The 20813-nt window shown below is 35.8% G+C and overlaps 1 protein-coding gene across 3 annotated transcripts in view; it reads left to right on the top strand.

Moving 5' to 3' along the window:
- Ddx10 (DEAD-box helicase 10) overlaps positions 1 to 20813 on the top strand; it is a 341323-nt gene that overhangs the window by 131380 nt on the left and 189130 nt on the right. For all 3 annotated transcript variants that reach the window (XM_074066768.1, XM_074066769.1, XM_074066767.1), the window contains 2 exons: positions 13334 to 13453; positions 15691 to 15852. In XM_074066768.1, coding sequence (XP_073922869.1) covers positions 13334 to 13453; positions 15691 to 15852 — 282 coding nt within the window. The remainder of the gene's footprint in view (positions 1 to 13333; positions 13454 to 15690; positions 15853 to 20813) is intronic.

The raw sequence follows: 20813 nt of genomic DNA, 5'->3' as shown, positions 1-20813 counted from the left end.
GTGAGCACACATCTATCTACAGCTTCCAATGACTGTCAAGCTTTTAAAAATATTAAGTGCTAAGGGACACAGATGGAAGTTATATTAATTGCTGCAGGCTCACCATATATTTATGAGGGAAAAATGTAGTAGAGCAGTGAGGGAGATAATTCTTTTCATTTTCTCCTAAGAAATACTGTGCTTTTTAGAGAAATAAAATTACAGATAAGAGTCATATCTATGGTCCCGTGAAAAAAGAAAAGAATTTAAATTAATTGCTTGAAGGATTCCTTTCCTTTTAAAGATAACATCCACTTCTGATCAGCTCTTAATATTTCATTATATGAGGTCTCTCAGTATTGTTTAGGAAAAGTAAAATTCTCAGGGCATGATCTTGTCTTGAGATGTTTCCATCTCAAATACTGCTAATATGTGTGGTATTAGGGCAAGAACACAGGCTCAGTTTTTGAAGGATCTGGAGTTCTGACTCTGACTGTTGGTACTGCCTGTGTAATCTTAAAAATTTCTCTTAACTGCTCAGGGCATGTGTGTGTGTGTGTTGGGTGGGCACACGTTCACATGTACACTCACTGGCAGTTGTGTGGTAATGTTTTTCTAAGTGATTTTGGAGGATCCTTTTGTCCTTCTTAGTTCTGTATTTAACACCATTATTTGGTTAGCATACTATTGCAGATGTTTTATATATATATCGATATGTATAGATTACAATGATACGGTTTCTCCCCAGTGTGTATAATCTCATGCATGGTGAAGTATGACTTTCAGTTAAAGGATTTTGGACACTGATTAGCAAATGTTATATTTTTAAGAATATCCAATTTCGAATCATTGGACATCAACATAGCACATTTTGTTAAAACATAGTATATATAGGCTGGCCTTCGGTTTCAGTTGGTACTTTCTTTTTAGCTAACATTTGTTAACTCCAAAGTGGAGCTTGGAAACTTTACTGCATATAATCTTTGTGATCATGGTTTGGATGTGGTAGTGATACTTGTTTTTTTGTTCAATTAAGATATAGTCTAAGCCAGGCGCAGTGGGTCAGGCCTGTAATTCTTGGTTCGAGGCCAGCTGGACAAAAAGTTTTCGAAAACCTCTACCTCAACCAATAAAATGCTGGGTGTGGTGATATGCTCCTATGGTCCCACTTAGATAGGACCACAGTCCAGGCTGGTTCTGGCATGAATGTCAGACTCTATTCAAAAAACAGCTAATGCTAAAAAAAGAGTAGGGAAGTGGTTCAAGTGGTAGAGCTCCTGTCTAACAAGGACTAGTTCAAATCCTAGTACTGGCCTCCCCACCTAAAAAATAAAAACAAAAAGAAAAGATACAATCTATGTAAGTCTTATGATTTCACGTCTGACATTATAGAAAAATGTCAAGCATGGAAATCATGGATAACGAGTATTAATGATTGCTTCATTTTTGGGGGTCTGAGATGATGGCTCCAACACCTCTTATGTGTCTTACGACATCCTGTCAAAAAATGGCTAGCTAACCAGCTACCAAACCCAGTTTAAGTTTAGTATATATCTTAGTTATATTATTACAGTCTTCTGCAAAAGCTTTAAATCATACATGCTGTTTATTTTAATTTAGAGTGTACACACATATGCATGTTTCTGTATACATTAAAATTTGTTGTTCACTAGGTAGCTAGCATGAATAAGTTTATGGAAATTCTGCTTTAGTCTACACTAACAGGCTGACAAGTACTTTTATTTTTCTTACATGTGCTTGAACTAATTCTGGACTTATCAGTTAAATCTGTGATTAAATATTATTCATTGTTATATTGATACTATTCCATTTTTGTCCAAGAAAATTCTGATACCTTCTTCCTGAGTCAGTGGTATTATTGGGAAGGAAGGTAGTAGGGATGGAGATGATTTAGATATTCCTGCAAGAGAAGTGTCTTTTAGTGTCATATTGCTTGCAATAGTTTCTGCCTCAAGTTTTTAAAAAAATATTCTTGACCACCTTATTGCCTTCCCTCTGTAGTCAGTCTTCCTGACCCTGTTAACTAAATACCTATATGACCAGTGCAAATATCTGTAGAAAAGTGTGTTTGCACTTTTGAGAGACCATGCTTATCAATGTTAAGAAATGTCCTTGCTGATGAACCAATTTGGAGTATGATACATGAATTTATGGACATATCACAAAGGAACCCCTTGTAACTACCATAAACTAACACAAATGTTTTTCTTTAAAAAAAAAATGAAGGACAGGGAGGTAAAACAAGTCCTGACTGGGAATGGGTACCAGTGGGTTGGGGGGAAGGATAAGGAAAGGGTGAAGGAAGATGAATATGATGGAAGTGTTTTATATTTATGTATGAAGATAGACCCATGAAACCTGTTGAAATTGTTCTAAGAAGGAGGAAGGATAAAGGAGAAAGATGAAAGGGGGGGAGTGAATCTAATTAAGATACATTGTAAGAATTTGCATAAATGTCACAGTGTACCTACAGCTATAATATGCTGCTAATAAAAAATAAGAAATGCCCTTGTCTTTAACACGAGTGGCTTAGCCTACAACAGATAATCTCTAAGATCACCACCTGCTTGAGTTCTTTATTTTTTTCACTTTTAAGTAGTTCTCATTATAAATTACTTAGTTAGTGGCACATATAGGAACCACTTTAAGGAAATGTAATGAAGCATAATGTGATTTCTTAAAATACCAATGTTTTGCTTTTTATTGATTATATTTGGATCTTATAGCCAGTGTTAACTCACATGACCCCTGTGATTTGAGCCATGTTGTTTTTGTGACTGGTGATGGTGATTCTTTTATCTTCCAAGTTACTTGAAACAACTTCCACGGCTGTCACAGAGCCTTGAGGATCATTTGGTGCTTTATGAATTTCATACCTTATATTTTCATTTTAGCTTTTTAGTTTATAAGGCGCTAAGCATACATGTGGAGAAGTACAAATAGAAACAAACATTGCATTTTGGTATTTTATGAATGTCTTCAGATTTTTCATTATACTTTTTGGCTGCTAAAAATTTTATTCTTGTACCAATAACATAAATATGTTTGAACTTAACTCCTGTAGCCATAGCATAACTCCTGCCTTCAATAGACATTTTATATTTTTCATGCCTTAATGAATAGAAATAAAGTATTAATGGACATGTTCTCTAAGTCTAAGAGCTATTGTTAAGACTATTAAAGAAAAACAGTAAAAACTATATGTTAAAAGTGAAAATTAAGAGACTTTTAGTTGGAATACTATTTAAAAAGTATAGCATAAACAACAATTTTTTTTAGAAAATAATAAGCTCGAATGCATAAAAATTAAAATTTCTAGAGAAAAGCAAAATGCAAAAATGATAATTAACCATATGTGGCAAAAGTCTAAATATAAGTGATGAATTGAGAGAAATATTGAATCATATTTAACAAATGAAGGGATTGTGCAAATTGGTAAATAAAACATCAGGGGTTTGTTGAAATACTAGCATAGGATACAGATCATACATGGAAAATAATGCTTTTGACTAGATGTTCCATCAGAAATTGACACAAACGCAACTTAAAACTTCCCCTGATTATTTTTTCTCCTACTTGACTGGCAGATATAAAGCCGCCTACTCTGTACTTTGCTGGAATAGGTTTTGGTTGTAATACATATTTGTATAACCTCTTTGAGGGCTATTTGGAAATATCTTTCAAAATTTAAATGCCATACCATTTGAGCACTTTCACTTTTAGAAACTTATGCTAGATAGATAAATGCATGTGTATGAATATGTATAAACAAGGCATTGCAGGAGGAAGCCTTTTTAGCATCTTTTTAAAAAATACATTTGAAAAGTGAGTCTCTGCAAGGTTATAGCATTTCTTGGGAGGGAAGCTGAGTTTGCTGAACAGGACATGAAATGCAACTTTGAAGAATATTTTTTTTTCTTTTATTATTCATATGTGCATACAAGGCTTGGGTCATTTCTCCCCCCTGTCCCCACCCCCTCCCTTACCACCCACTCCGCCCCCTCCCTCTCCCCCCTACCCCCTCAATACCCAGCAGAAACTATTTTGCCCTTATTTCTAATTTTGTTGTAGAGAGAGTATAAGCAATAATAGGAAGGAACAAGGGTTTTTGTTGGTCGAGATAAGTATAGCTATACAGAGCATTGACTCACATCGATTTCCTGTGCATGTGTGTTACCTTCTAGGTTAATTCTTTTTGATCTCACCTTTTCTCTAGTTCCTGGTCCCCTTCTCCTATTGGCCTCAGTTGCTTTTAAGATATCTGCTTTAGTTTCTCTGCGTTAAGGGCAACAAATGCTAGCTAATTTTTTAGGTGTCTTACCTATCCTCACCCCTCCCTTGTGTGCTCTCGCTTTTATCATGTGCTCAAAGTCCAATCCCCTTGTTGTGTTTGCCCTTGATCTAATGTCCACATATGAGGGAGAACTTACGATTTTTGGTCTTTTGGGCCAGGCTAACCTCACTCAGAATGATATTCTCCAATTCCATCCATTTACCAGCGAATGATAACATTTCGTTCTTCTTCATGGCTGCATAAAATTCCATTGTGTATAGATACCACATTTTCTTAATCCATTTGTCAGTGGTGGGACATCTTGGCTGTTTCCATAACTTGGCTATTGTGAATAGTGCTGCAATAAACATGGGTGTGCAGGTGCCTCTGGAGTAACCTGTGTCACATTCTTTGGGTATATCCCCAAGAGTGGTATTGCTGGATCAAATGGTAGATCAATGTCTAGTTTTTTAAGTAGCCTCCAAATTTTTTTCCAGAGTGGTTGTACTAGTTTACATTCCCACCAACAGTGTAAGAGGGTTCCTTTTTCCCCGCATCCTCGCCAACACCTGTTGTTGGTGGTATTGCTGATGATGGCTATTCTAACAGGGGTGAGGTGGAATCTTAGCATGGTTTTAATTTGCATTTCCTTTATTGCTAGATATGGTTAGCATTTTTTCCTGTGTTTTCTGGCCATTTGAATTTCTTCTTTTGAGAAAGTTCTGTTTAATTCACTTGCCCATTTCTTTATTGGTTCATTAGTTTTGGGAGAATTTAGTTTTTTAAGTTCTCTATATATTCTGGTTATCAGTCCTTTGTCTGATGTATAGTTGGCAAATATTTTCTCCCACTCTGTGGGTGTTCTCTCAGTTTAGAGACCATTTCTTTTGATGAACAGAAGCTTTTTAGTTTTATGATGTGCCATTTATCTATGCTGTCTCTTAGTTGCTGTGCTGCTGGGGTTTCGTTGAGAGAGTTCTTACCTATACCTACTAACTCCAGAGTATTTCCTACTCTTTCCTGTATCAACTTTAGAGTTTGTGGTCTGATATTAAGATCCTTGATCCATTTTGAGTTAATCTTGGTATAGGGTGATATACATGGATCTAGTTTCAGTTTTTTGCAGACTGCTAACCAGTTTTCCCAGCAGTTTTTGTTGAAGAGGCTGCTATTTCTCCATCGTATATTTTTAGCTCCTTTGTCAAAGAAACTTGGTTATAGTTTTGTGGCTTCATATCTGGGTCCTCTATTCTGTTCCACTGGTCTTCATGTCTGTTTTTGTGCCAGTACCATGCTGTTTTTATTGTTATTGCTTTGTAATATAGTTTGAAGTCAGGTATTGTGATACCCCCTGCATTGTTCTTTTGACTGAGTATTGCCTTGGCTATTCGTGACCTCTTGTGTTTCCATATAAATTTCACAGTAGATTTTTCAATCTCTTTAATGAATGTCATTGGAATTTTGATGGGAATTGCATTAAACATGTAGATTACTTTGGGGAGTATCAACATTTTTACTATGTTGATTCTACCAATCCATGAGCATGGGAGATCTCTCCACTTTCTATAGTCTTCCTCAATCTCTTTCTTCAGAAGTATATAGTTTTCCTTGTAGAGGTCTTTCACATCTTTTGTTAGGTTTACACCTAGGTATTTGATTTTGTTTGAGGCTATTGTAAATGGAATTGGTTTCATACATTCTTTTTCCGTTTGCTCATTGTTAGTGTATAGAAATGCTAATGATTTTTCTATGTTGATTTTATGTGCTGCTACCTTGCTATAGCTATTGATGATGTCTAGAAGCTTCTGAGTAGAGTTTTTTGGGTCTTTAAGGTATAGGATCATGTTGCCTGCAAATAGGGATATTTTGACAGTTTCTTTACCTATTTGTATTCCTTTTATTCCTTCTTCTTGCCTAATTGCTCTGGCTAGGAATTCCAGTATTATGTTGAATAGGAGTGGAGATAGTGGGCATCCTTGTCTGGTTCCTGATTTTAGAGGGAATGGTTTCAGTTTTTCTCCGTTAAGTATAATGCTGGCTGTAGGTTTGTCATATATAGCTTTTATAATGTTGAGGTACTTTCCTTCTATTCCTAGTTTTCTTAGAGTTTTTATCATGAAATGATGTTGGATCTTATCAAAGGCTTTTTCTGCATCTATTGACCAAGTGGTTTTTGTCTTTGCTTCTGTTAATGTGGTTTATTACGTTTATTGATTTTCGTATGTTGAACCACCCCTGCATCCCTGGGATGAAGCCTTCGTGGTCATGGTGAATAATCTTTTTGATGTCTTGTTGAATTCGGTTTGCCATTTTGTTGAGGATTTTTGTGTCATTGTTCATTAAGGAGATTGGCCTACAGTTCTCCTTTTTGGAGGTGTCTTTGCCTGGTTTTGGGATAAGTCTAATACTGGCTTCATAAAATGTGTTTGGCAGTTTTCCTTTCCTTTCTATTTTGTGGAACAGTTTAAGGAGGGTTGGTCTCAGTTCTTCTTTAAAGGTCTGATAGAATTCAGCAGAGAATCCATCAGGTCCTGGACTTTTCTTTTTGGGGAGACTCTTGATTGCTGCTTCAATTTCATTTTGTGTTATAGGTCTATTCAGGTGATTAATTTCCTCTTGGTTCAGTTTTGGACGATCATATATATCTAGAAATCTGTCCATTTCTTTAAGATTTTCAAATTTATTTGAATATAGGTTCTCAAAGTTGTCTCTGATGATTTCCTGGACTTCCATGGTGTTTGTTGTTATCTCCCCTTTTGCATTCTTAATTCTACTAATTTGGGTTTTTTCTCTCCTCATTTTAGTTAGGTTTGCCAGGGGTCTATCGATTTTGTTTATTTTTTCAAAGAACCAACTTTTTGTTTCATTTAATTCTTTGTATGGTTTTTTTGGTTTCTATTTTGTTGATTTCATCTCTTATTTTTATTATTTCTCTCCTTCTATTTCTTTTGGGATTTTCCTCTTTTATTTCCTCAATGATCCATTCTTCATTAAGTAATGAGTTATTTAGTTTCCAGCTGTTTGCATGTTTTTTGTCTTTACTTTTGTTGTTGAGATCTACTTTTACTGCATTGTGATCAGATAGTATGCACGGTATAATTTCTATTTTCTTATATTTGCTGAGACTTGCTTTCTGCCCTAGAATATGATCTATTTTGGAGAAGGTTCCATGGGCTGCTGAGAAGAATTTATATTGTGTAGAAGTTGGATGAAATGTTCTGTAGACATCTACTAGGTCCACTTGATCTATTGCATATTTTAGATCTAGGATTTCTTTATTGAGCTTTTGTTTGGATGACCTATGTAGTGAAGATAATGGGGTGTTAAAGTCTCCCACAACCACTGTGTTTGCATTTATATGTGCTTTTAGGTCTTTCAGGGTATGTTTGATGAAATTGGGTGCGTTGACATTGGGTGCATACAGGTTGGTGACTATTATTCCCATTTGGTCTATTTCCCCTTTTATTAGTATGGAATGTCCTTCTTTATCTCGTTTGATCAATGTAGTTTTGAAGTCTACTTTGTCAGAGATAAATATTGCTACTCCTGCCTGTTTTCAGGGGTATTGGCTTGGTAAATCTTCTTCCAGCCTTTCATCCTTAGCCTACGCTTATTTCTGTCAGTGAGATGGGTCTCCTGTAAGCAAGAAATTGTTGGATCTTCCTTTTTAATCCATTTCGTCAAGTGGTGCCTTTTGATGGGTGAATGAAGTCCATTAACATTAAGCATTAGTAGTGATAGGTGTGATTCCTGTCATTTAGTTGTCTTAGTTGTTTGAAGGTTTGATTGTGTGTACCTAAGTTGAGGTTACTCTCTACTGTCTTGCTTTTTCTTTTCCTGTGGTTTGGTGCTGCCTGCCTTTTCATGGTTATGTTGGGTTTCACTTTCTGTGTGCAGAATCCCTTGAAGAATCCTTTGTAGTGGTGTCTTTGTGGTCACATATTGTTTTAGTTTCTGCTTATCATGGAAGACTTTTATTGCTCCATCTATTTTGAATGATAGTTTTGATGGGTAGAGTATCCTGGGGTTGAAGTTATTTTCATTCAGTGCCCGGAAGATCTCACCCCATGCTCTTCTTGCTTTTAATGTTTCTGTTGAGAAGTCTGCTGTGATTTTGATGGGTTTACCTTTGTATGTTACTTGTTTTTTTCTCTCTTATAGCCTTCAATATTCTTTCCTTAGTTTCTGAACTTGTTATTTTAATGATGATATGTTGTGGGGTAGTTCTATTTTGATCTGGTCTGTTTGGTGTCCTGGAGGCCTCTTGCATCTGTATGGGTATATCTTTCTCTAGATTTGGGAAATTTTCCGTTATTATTTTGTTGAATATATTACGCATTCCCTTCGCTTGCACCTCTTCTCCTTCTTCGATGCCCATGATTTTCACGTTTGTTCTTTTGATGGAGTCGGTGAGTACTTGCATTTTCTTTTCACAGCTCTTGAGTTGTTCAATAGTTCTTCAGTTATTTCCTTTAATTACCATTTAATCTTCGAGTTCTTAGATTCTGTCTTCTGTTTGTTCTATTCTGCTGGATTGGCCTTCCGTTTTGTTCTGCAATTCTGTTTTCTTTTTTCTGAGGTTTTTCATATCCTGTTTGGTTTCCTCCTTAATGTTGTCTATTTTTTGTCCTCGGTTCATTTGTCTCTTTATTAATCGTGATCTCTTTTTCACTTTGGTGTTTATACAGTGCTTCTATGGTTTCCCTTATTTCTTCTTTTGCTTTTTCAAATTCTCCATTTTTGTTGTCTTGGAATTTTTTGAGTGTCTCTTGTACATTTTGGTTGACCATATCCTGCATCTTCTCTATAAAATTCTCATTGAGTACCTGTAGTATGTCTTCTTTTAGGTTATTTTTGTGGGCTTCATTGGGTTCTTTGGCATAGTTTATCTTCATTTTGTTGGAGTCTGGATGTGAGTATCTGTTTTCTTCATTTCCCTCTGGTTCCTGTAGTAATTTTTTGCTGTGGGAAGACTGGCTTCCCTGTTTTTTCTGTCTTCCTGTCATCGCCCTTGGTGTTGTTATTGTCCCTGTACTGTGTGCAAGTAAGTATTTTCTGGCTTGTAATAATAGCACTAGTGATACTTATAATGGAAGGGTAAGAGGAGATGGAAAGCAAAGAAGTTAAAGGAAAAGGGAAAAACAAATAAACAAATAGCAAAAAGCAAAACAAAGAAACCAAAAAAGTTTCAAAGATATAAACAGGGAGAGACAGTGTACTAATCATCCCAAGCTGAAAGGGCATTAGAGAGACTCAGAGAGGATTGAAAATAAAAAAGAAGAAATAAGAATAAAAAATAAATAAATGAAAAAAATATAAAAAAAATCTCCAAGTTCAAATGCAATAAAGTTTCAGTCTTAATAATTTTGGTGTTCGTCCATCAGCCTCCAGTCCTGGAGATGGTGCCTCAGAAGTAGTTGTGTGGTTGTCTCTTCAAAGGGGTAAAATAAAATAAAACAAAGCCGCACAAAACAAAAAAACCCCACAAGGTGTCCCAAGTTCAAATACAATACAGTTTCAGTAAGTTTTTCAGCATGCAGGTGTAGTTCGGTTGTTGTCTCATCAAAGGTAGGGAGAGACAGAGAGAAAAAAAAAAAACTAGTCTGGAGACAGTTCTGTGAATGTCTATCTGTGGCTTTGGCTCATCTGCCTGCTGCTGTCAGCCTGCTGTTGCTGGAGGCGTTATTTATGCAGATCTCTGGGGTGAGGTTAGCACTCACCTGGCCACGTAGGGTTTGTTTTCTCAGAGTTCTCCTGTGTTAGAGCCACTACTACAAGCTTTCCTCTTTCTAAGCACAATGGGGGAGGTGACACTGCTCCCGCTTTCTCAGGCCGGGCTCATGTGGGAAGTGGGTCTTCCCCCTCTCCTGTGGAGTTTTCCTCCCTCTGCTGCTCTTACAAGCTTTCCCGCTCCTGATTGCTGGGCGTCTGGTGCCACTCCAGCCCGGCTTGTTTATTTACAGTTCTGTGTGGGATTCCCCTCCTCATCTTTGGCGCTCAAGGCGCCCACCCTCTTTGCCGTGGGTCTTTTTTGTTGTTATTGCTTATTACTCAGTTTCTCTTTTTCTCCTTGGGTGGGGGGTCAGTCTGTGCAAGGGGCTATGCTGATCAGGCCCAGGGTTGTCTGTGGGAGTACTGTGTGCTGCTTAGCTCACCTTGTGGTCTGTGCCTTCCCAAGCCCTCTAGGTGCCGGCGTCTGGTGGTGGCGCGGGAGCCCTCCTGGTTTCTCCATTTAATGTGAAGTGGAGATGATCTGTGCAGGCTGGAGGTGTGGAGGTTTCAAAGTTTTGCCTCTTCTCGGTGGTTTTTCTTGTAAGGTGTATCTCCAGCGTCGCTCCAATATTTTACTTTAGGAGGCACACTTTCTGCTTCCTCTCTCTAGCCGCTATCTTAGAATCTCCTCTATTGTATTTTATTAGAAAGATTGTCAAACATTCAGAAAAGCTGTAAGAAGTATACGTTTGAACACCAAGATACCTAACTCCAAAATTCTACAATTAATCTTTTCTGCTATTTCTGTAATCATACTTCTATCCATCTGTCCATTCATCTTTTTTATTGAACACATTTCAGAATAAGTAACCAACCTCATTATATTTTCCCCATATGCTTCAGCTTCCTGACATTAATTGGAGCTCAATATTTTTTATAGTATATTTTTTGAGGTAGAAATTTCAATACTGTACTGTGAAATGGCCAAATCTGAAATGTGTACATTTGGTGAGTTTTGAGAAAAGAACATACCTTTGTAAGCCAAACTCTTTCGAAAATAGAGAGTATTACTATCACCCCAGAAAGGTTGTTCATGTCATTTCCCAATATTTCTAGCTTACTAGTTTTACATTATAATGATTTTCTTAGTTGGCACTGTTTGATCTTCATTCCCTTTTATCATTTGGTGAGATCTGACGACAAGATCAGGCTATCCAGGATCCATAAAAGTTGACCTAACCATAAAACAAAGAAGATCAGGTAGGAGTCTGTAATAAAGTTACAAATCCGTATGTTAGTGTTGGTGGTGGTCTCTGATAAGCCTTCATGAGGAAAATGGGATGTAGGAGAACTGTCTTTTTTTCTCCTATGCTCTTAGGGGCTTTTTAGGTAGCAACTTATTTAGGTTAACACGCATTTTGCCATTCTTGTCTCTTTCAATTTAGGGGTTTTAATTACATCCAGTTTACTCAATTATTCTCTGAAGTGAGATTAAGAAAATAAGGATGGGAATATTTACTGAAGAAGACACACACACACACACACACACACACACACACACACGTAATATGTCTTAGAGCAAAGTGGTGGAGAGCAAATTATGAGGTTTAGGTATATGAAGTTAGGCCTTTATGTCACCAGTTGATAGTATTTATGAAGCCACAGGAGGTGGGGAGAGGAGATGGGTGTCTTATAGGAAGAAGAAAATCTAAAATATAATCTCTTTTCATAGAAGTTTTGCGAGGTAGACAAACTGTAGAATGTTAATTTCAGTGTCTCTGACATTTTAGTGTCCTATATAGGGAAGTTTTCTCATAAGGTTTATATGAATTGAAGATGCTAGTAGCTTACAAAGTACAAGTTGGCTTTTGCTTTCACATGTTAAGAATGAGAAGTGCAAAGACAGTGTTAGTAATACGTACAAAACAGAACTATTTTTGGTGTCAAAACAACCTTATTCTACTTTAATCATAATATTGCAGATATACTTGCTGATTTTCATAACCATGATCATTATCTAACAATACAACACAATACAATATTAATTGTCACAAACCTCTATTATAGTAAGTTGGTTGTTTTCAGTTTTAGGGTGTTTTATTTTTTAGCTTTTATGTATTTATTCATCATTTACTTATTAAATAAATTGTTTTTAGTGCATACTTATTACCATATATAATGGTTTTAACCAATGTGCATCTTCCGAGAACTTCTGAATAATTATTTTCTAGATCAGTCCCTCTTTCTTACTTTCCCTTGGTGGTTCTTTATGGTACAGAATTGAAGACTAGGAAGCTCATAGTGTGGTATTTTGTGAAATAAACTCTATATTCACTTGGCATGATCTTATCAGGCACAATTAAGTGTCTATAATGGTGGTGTTTAAAGTTTATTGACCACGGTTTTGCACATTTTACATTTATTACTTAATTCTCTAAGAACCCTGTAAGGTAGGTCCTATTATTATACTTAACATACAGAGAATGTGTAACTTATGTCACAGAGCTCGTAAGTAGTAGAGTTTATCTGCATAGTCATTTTCTTAGCTACTGTACCAAAATCTTCTCTTCATTCTGTCTGTTCATTGAATGTAAGCTTCACTAGGGTAGTAGTACTACCAATAGTACAAGTAGTTCAAATAATTCCATAATTCTTGTGAAACGAGTTACTTCTTATTACTCCACCATCAAAGCAGGGTATGCTATGATCGCTTTCACTCCCACCTTAGTGCCTCACTTGGCATAAGTAAGCACTGATTTTAAATTTTTCATTTCTTTCTGTGGTGGTGTTAGGGCAGTAGATAGGTCCTGATCAGTGTATCCTGGTATGTACTGTTACTCCATCCTGCCTTTGGACAGCTTAACTGTCACAGGATGTTTTCCAGTGTTTGCATAGTAGATTGTTGTAATTGGTAGAAGAATGTTGAGTTGCAAACAACTCATTGTCATTTTGCTTTGCTAGTGTTCATTTTCCTAGTCTAGAGATTTACGTTTGCCCTTGGAAATTTAAAAATGTTTCATATTTTACTTGGGAAACAGCTTTATCTTATGTCTGCTTGTTTCATTATTATTTAGTTCTTCTGCTTCAACATTTTTAGATAGCAGAGTTCTAGCAGTAGAAGAAAATGAAAGGTTATTTGTGCCTAATACCCATCATATTCACATTTGAACCCTTTTAGCATTGAGGGCATCATTATTTAATATAATATCTTAATTTCTAGGCAGTGTTTTTGTTGCTTCTCATTTCCAATGACAATAGTAATGAACTCAGTTTTGATTCTGTATTGCCAGAGTTAAATTAATATAAAATATTTCCTTAATCATGTTTTTTTAATTTATTCTCATGCAGAAGAAAGAATCTTCTAAATCCAGTGTCAAGAAAAAATTAACCAAAGTTGCAGAAGCAAAAAAAGTAATGAAGAGAAATTTTAAAGTGAATAAGAAAATAACATTTACTGATGAAGGGGAGGTAAGGTTTTGTAAACACTTCATTTCTGAGAACAGTCTAGGTATTAAGAAGGTTGACTCCGCTGCTGACAGGTGATTCATTATTGACAAAATATTTCTCTACAGCACATGTGGCAATTCCTTTTGCTATTCCTGTAGGCATTTCATCAGCTCTACAGCTATGCACAAGGATTTTTTACTGGCAGTAAACTGAGATATTTGTTGGTGATGCTGACAGAAGTGGTTTTGCGCTTTCTAAATCTGTTTTTATAGATAAGATTTTTCTCATCAAGACATTCATCACCATATTCTCTGGGAGCAAGTCACAGGAATACTAACATACTTATTTGCCAGTGGATATTTTGTTAACTAGTGTATCCCCAGCTTCTAGAACAATATCTCGCATGTGCTAAACTCTCAGAACAATTTGTTGAATGAATCATCTATTACTCCAGTAAAACTAGAACTTTTATATTGACTGATATATCACATACTTCATTATCTCTGAAGCTGCTTAACCATTCTGTATACAATGTTGTATACTTCCTTTTTTAAACTTTCTTTGATGTTAACAAAGATTTGGATATTATTTTGGGGTATATGAATGAGATGGAAAATAACAAAATACAGGGTGTGCTTCAAAGTTGCTGGAAGTGGAAGCTACTGTAAATGATAGGTAACAAATCTTCATAATAAAGTTCTAAAGAGAAGTGAACAACTGAGAAGCAAGTTCCACTAGAATATAGTCATATTGCATCTGATGCTCCCTGTGAAATTAGCCAGAAGATGATTGCAAACTTTCTGATTAATAAAATGCTTCATGCATGCTTATTGCTAATAGCTGTTTGTGGATATGAGTAACACTAAAACTTCTGATTGGAAATTCTAAAGGAATTTCTGCTATTTGTTCAGACCACAGATGGTACACTTTCTTCCCCCCTCTCCGTCATACAAACCAGATGAGGATTCTGAGCAGTGGATACCATTCTTCTTCCAAGAAGTGATCCCTCTCATAGCTGCTTTAGGCTCAATGACTGCTAGCATGGCTTATTATGCAATAGTATCTGTCACTCCCATTGGTTGCCAAAAGTTGGTATTGTAGCAATCTCACCTTGAAGAATGGTTGTGCTGGCTACAAGAGTGAGAGGAGAGGCAAGAATGTATTAACATCTGTGAGGTGTATGCCTCCAATTTCCATTTGCCTGCAGATTAATTAGCAGACTTTAAACACCATGGTGCCAATTTAAATTCTTCTGGTAACCAGTTATCAGATAAAGTAAGAGAATTGTTTTTATCTAAACTGTTCTAAAGAGTTTTATATTTTTATAATGTTGGACCTAGAAATTACTGAGTTACCTCTTTTTTTTAGAAAAGGATACAGGTGTCCAGAATTTACTCAGTATTAGACAGTAGGCTAGTGAAAGAAGCAGGATATGCAGCCAGGTGTGCTGACTGTCATTTCAGTGACCTGTCTGCCTATTATCGAGTTTCTTTCCATAAATTACATATGTAGAATCTTTTTTTTTTTTTTCCTTTGGTTGGTACTAGGGTTTGAATTCAGGGCCGTGTGCTTGCCAGGCAGGCACTCTGCCACTTGAGCCATTCCTTTAGCCCAATACATGTAGAATATTGTGGATTTCAGCACCCCTTGAATCCCAAATTAACATTCCCCTTTACATTTAGTTTTTAAATTTTTATTGACTGATACATGATTCATTGATCGGTTTTGAGCCCTTGTTTACTATGTGCCATACACTATTTTTGAACCCTGACGATAAACGAGCAAGACATACAACTTCCCTCTAAGTAATTAGTTCTAATAAGAGAAACAGGAAAGTAAACCCACACAGTTTGATGGAATATGTTAGAGGCACACACAAGTAGTTGTACACTAGTCTTACTCTGTGAAGGTCCTGCTCTGTGCAGATTATTTTGAGCTGAGTGTTTTGAAGGATAGGATGTTAAGAACACCATTGGGAAGTATATCTGTTCTGCAGCTTACCTTCTCTAATTTTGTGAAATGGGCCTTTAATTATGTTCTTACTGGGTTGTAGCTGAATTACTTTACCCTGACTGTGATTGTCTTTTCTTTGGCTTGCTCACTATACTTATGAAATTTGTGAGAAAGCTTAAGAAATATAGGATGTAAGATGGAAAGTAAGTAAATGCACCATTTAAAATGATAACACAAGAGGAAATAGTTTCTGTGGATGTTCCCTCTTTTCCACCACACACCCTCTTGCTTTTTCCTGTCTGTAGTTAGTTCAGCAGTGGCCACAAATGCAGAAATCTATATCAAAGGATATGGAGGAAGAAGATGATGCTGGTGGTATCAACTTAGATAAAGCAAAGGAAAGACTTCAGGAAGAAGACAGATATGATAAAGAAGAATACAGGAAGAGAATCAAGGCAAAGCATCGGGTAAGCTTTCTATCTTGAATTAGTAGAGTAAACTAAATATATGTGAATATTAATTAGCTATTAATAATTATATTGCATTTTTCAATTGTTCTTGCCATCATTTTTTCTGTGGCTGTTTTATTATTTTGTCCCTTCTGCTGAGAGAGTCTTTGTACTGTTGACTTGTTTCTGAGAGTGCCACCTATATCTGCTTTTGGTCTGAGGCGACTCAAATAAAATTATTGTGTTTTTAAATTATAGTCATGTACTTTATAGTAATGATTTAAGCAATGATTAAAGATTATATTGTGTAGTGATGTGGTAGCTGTCTTAGTGTGTGTAAGTCCATTCTGTGATGCTTGCATCAGAATGAAACCAGTTAATGATGCTCAACTGTATTATTGACATTTGTATATTGACATTTTTATTTTGAGATAGTTCTGGTTTCACATGTAACTGTAGGAAGTAATACAAAGAGATTTTATGGTCTCCATTTGTATAATTTCATCATTAGAATATTTTATATATGAAACTATAATATGTAGCTTTTTGGGATGGACTTTTTTCATTCACCATTATTTTCTGGAGATTTACTCAAGTTGTTGTATCAACACTTTGTTCCTTTTAGTACTGGGTGGTATTCCATTGAGTGGCCATGCTGAGATTTGTTTCATCACTCACCCATTGAAGTGCCATGGTATTTCCAGATTCAGTTTAGTAGCTAAATTTCCTTCCATTTCAATTACTTGATAATAAATACAAAATTAAGTTCCCATTTGAAAAAAGTAGAAATCTTTTAAGAGACAATGCTTCTATATAAACAGGCATGTTTCCTGGTGACTTTAAACTCTGCAGTTTTCTATTATCCTTGGTTGGGGTTACCTGCAATATTCTTCTATAATTCTATATAATCCCCTAAAAGTGGACATTTCACTAAATTAGTGAGTCAGTTAATGAAATGAAACAGACTTACTTTTTTTTTGGTGGGGCTGTGATTTGAACTCAGGGCTTTGCCCTTGCAAACCAGGCACTCTTATTGCTTGAGCCACACCTCCAGTCCATTTTTCTTTGGTTATTTTGGAGGTGAGGGGTCTCTCAAACTATTTGTCTGGGCTGGCCCTTTAACCACAATTCTCCCAGTCTTAGCCTCCTAATTAGCTAGGATTGTAGATGTGAACCACTGGCACCCAGCAGATTTGCATTCTTAAATAACTTTCTGCAGCTCTGAGACAATTAGTGATTTCAAGGTAGCATAATATCATAACTGGAGAATCACTACTGTAATAGTCGTTTCTGTGTTATGAACCTTTTAAAGGCCAGGCATCTCTGAAATCCCAGCTATTAGAGAGGCTGAGTTAGAAGAATCCACGAGGTTGGCTTGGCCCAAGAGCAGGCGACCCTATATGAAAATTAACTAAAAAGCAATTAAAGGAATAGCGGTTTGGGTCAAGTGGTGGAGTGGTAACCTGGCAAGCACAAGACTTGATGAGTTCAAAATCCCAGTGCTGCCAAAAAACACCCAACTAGCCCAACCAAAGAATGTTTGAAGGTTTTGAATGTGAACATTTTTATAGCCTGTTAAAAAATGATTCTTGTAGTTTTTTACTCCTCTTTGACCTTACACCATTTATGATAACTTTGATTTTTTAAAGGAGAACAATAATTCTCACTTCTTTAGGATTTGGTACAGTTCTACGTTAGCATTTGGTACAACTAATCTTAGCTAAAAGGCCAAAAGGCAGTCACAGTAGCATTTGGTGGGAATAAAAAAAGTATGTATTGAAGATAGCTTCCAGTATGAAAAAGAATGTTGCAAACAATATTGTAGAAATGTGGAGAACAAATTAATCTGAAATACACTGGTTGTAATTGTTGGATGATTATGTTACTGAGAGAAATGAATGTTTCTGGTGTTGCTTTAGTGCTTCAATTGAAAATTGACATTAATCAGGTGTTAAAATCTTTGAAGATACTAAGTGTCTGTAGCTTGTCATGTCTCAGTTTACAGTTTACTTATAGTGTTTATTCAGGGGAAAGTTGAGCATCATAAGACTATTGTGCCCTTCATTATATCTAAGTTGTGGTCAGCAGCAAAAGAAATATGAAGAATTTAGATAAAATAAGATTAATTATTTCCCTTTCCTCTTCCTTGCATTCTCTTTTGTCCCATGTGTAGAAGTTATTACTATATTTAGGTTGTAGAATATTATTTCCAAAATTTGTCGAAAGTTAATTTCAAATGGGCTAATTGTCCTGCATTGCAGTCTAGTATGTGAAGGTAGAGTATTTAAATATTTCCTTAGGAAAAATCTACTGAAATCATAGCCAGCTGTGGGCACTGCACAAAATCTGCATCTGTTAATTTTTTGGAATGATATGTTCACATTGTTTCAAAATCAAGATGATGAAAACATTTTATGGAGAATCCTTGTTTGTGCATATACTTAACCTTACCTTTCTTTCATACCTCCACCCTGAGGTGGAGGGACTTCAGATTTGTAATTGTTCCCCCTTTACAAATCTGGTTACTTGCTTTGCTTGATAATAACATCTTTATTTATTTCCCAGCAAATACCAAAATTTTATTCCTGTAAAGATTATTTTGTTCTAATTAATTGCTTTACTTTAACACATTGTTGACTAACTATTTCTTTCCTGATTGAGTATATTGCTGTAATGACAATTGTAGTTCTTCTAGCATAACATTTTGCTTTGGGCACATGTAATTATGTCTCCCTTGGAGGCTGCCATTCATAGTACTGAGAAGAATTAAAATGTCCCCAAAGAATTTTGAAAATATTAATTCTAGGGTCTTAGAATAAGTTTTAATTCATGAAGACAGAAAAAGGTGGAGAAATTTTTGACACAAAATTTTGAATAAATGATGTGCCTGAATATATTTTGCACGGGAAAGAAGATACTGCATGAAACTGATCCCATGCTTCTGTATTTGACATACATTTTAAAAATGTTTATCAAGCTTGGATTTCAGAAGTTGCAAAATTTTTTCCGAGCATGTTAAAAATATTTCAGAAAGATACTTTTGAATTAAAAGGATAAGATACTTAACATGTAGGTAAATTCAGTCGAAATGATTCAGTGTGACAGTAGTACTTGCTCTTTTAAAAATTAATAGCCTGATACTACGGTTTTGGACGTGTCTCAGTCTTTGCATTGTAGGACTCAGGTTGTCACTTTCCTCCACTTATTTTTTCTCCATACTAACATACCTGCCCTTGATTTGTACTTTCATCTACCAAATTCTGGAAACACTGTGATTTCTACTGTGACTGAGTTATTTATCCTCATGTAAGAAGACTTAGAAAAATGAGGAATAAACATGTTTTTTCCATTTAAAATTCTTAAAACATGGGCTGGTGGAGTGGCTCATGTGGTAGAGTGCCTAGCACGTTTGGGCTCTGAATTTACACCTCACTACCACAAAAACAAACAAACTAAACACCTATTAAAACTTACTTTAATTTGTATTTTGAAGCAAATAACTATTTGAAGGTGGAATATGATGTTTTGTTACATGTATATATTGTAGCATGATCAAATGAACTACAAAACATATCCTTCTTTGTGTTATGAACATTTAAAATTCTCTATTTTGGATTCTTTGAATATATAGTATATCATTTTTAACTGTAGTCACCATGTTGTGCATTAGATCCCTAGAATTTATTTTTCCCATCTCATTGAAATTTTGTTTTCTTTAGCAACATCCATTCATTCTAGTCTGCATTTCTATGAATTTGACTTTTTGTAGATTTCACATGAATGATGTTATTTGTCTTTCTGTGCTTGGCTTATTTCACTTAGCATGATGTCGTCTGGGTTCATCCATATTGCCAAAAATGACAGACTCTCCCACTTTTTAAAGGTGGAATAATAGTCCAGTTTGTGTATATGCCACATTTTAAAAATTCACTTGTCAGAGCCAGGAACATGCCTTTAATCCCAGCTACTTAGGAGGCAGAGGTAGGAGAATTGTGTCCAAGTCCAGTCTGGGTAAAAGCATGAGACCCTGATTGAAATCACACTAAAAAGCAAGAGGTCTTTGGAGTTGGTTCAAGTGAAGGAGTTTGCCTAGCAAGTTAAGAGAGCCTGAGTTCATACCCAGTACTGGGGGAAGAAAAATCCATTTGTTCACTGATGGATACTTTGGTGTTTTCATGTCTTGGCATTTTGTGGGTAATGTTGCAGTGAACATGTAAATGAAGACATAGCTTTATACTGATTTCAAATCTTTGGATATAAACATTGTAGAGGTTTTTAACTGGTTTATACTGGAAAAAACTATGACAGTATCAGTGGGAGTAGCACTCAGCTGCCCATATACAAGAATTCATAGGTACTCACTCTGGACTTCAGGGCCTTCTGTAACTATAGTAGGTCACATAGCAGCTTTATTTATTTTTTTATGGGTTTTCATTGGTACCTTTAAGCACCATTGCTTTCTGAGACTCACAGTCTTCCGCTTGCTTGGTATTTATAGGTTGTTGTGCTTACTTTTATTTTCTTTGCCAAACTTCTTGAAACTGTTTATGAGAAATAAAAATATAGTAAAAAATAATTTTTACAGAAGAAACATTGCTAAGTTATAAAGACAAAACACTTCTCTTGCACAGAAGCAGTATGCTTTCTGATAATTCAGTCTTTTGAAACATGGCTCATCACATTTTTGAACGGTTTTTACTTTAATTGACTGAAATTTGCTCTGTGGTATGTCATCATTCTTAGCTCTGCAAGATTCCTTGTATTTACGGTAATTTCTGCTATCAACAGCTGAGCATGGAGAGAAACAATCTTATATGAAGTTCTCTCCTTCCCTTGAAGTTTGCTTTGAAAGTTTTATCCACATTGGATAATCATATCAAGATGGCTCTGAACTGCTTACAAAAATGGTATAGCATGTCTCCATGTTCCACTTACACCAGCATGAACATTAGAAAGCTAGGAAGATTTAAAGGAATATT

Source organism: Castor canadensis, chromosome 2 (genome assembly GCF_047511655.1).
Source record: "Castor canadensis chromosome 2, mCasCan1.hap1v2, whole genome shotgun sequence".
Classification (NCBI taxonomy): Eukaryota; Metazoa; Chordata; class Mammalia; order Rodentia; family Castoridae; genus Castor; species Castor canadensis.
The sequence above is the reverse complement of the archived record's forward strand: the minus strand, read 5'-3'. Positions and strand labels throughout refer to the sequence as shown.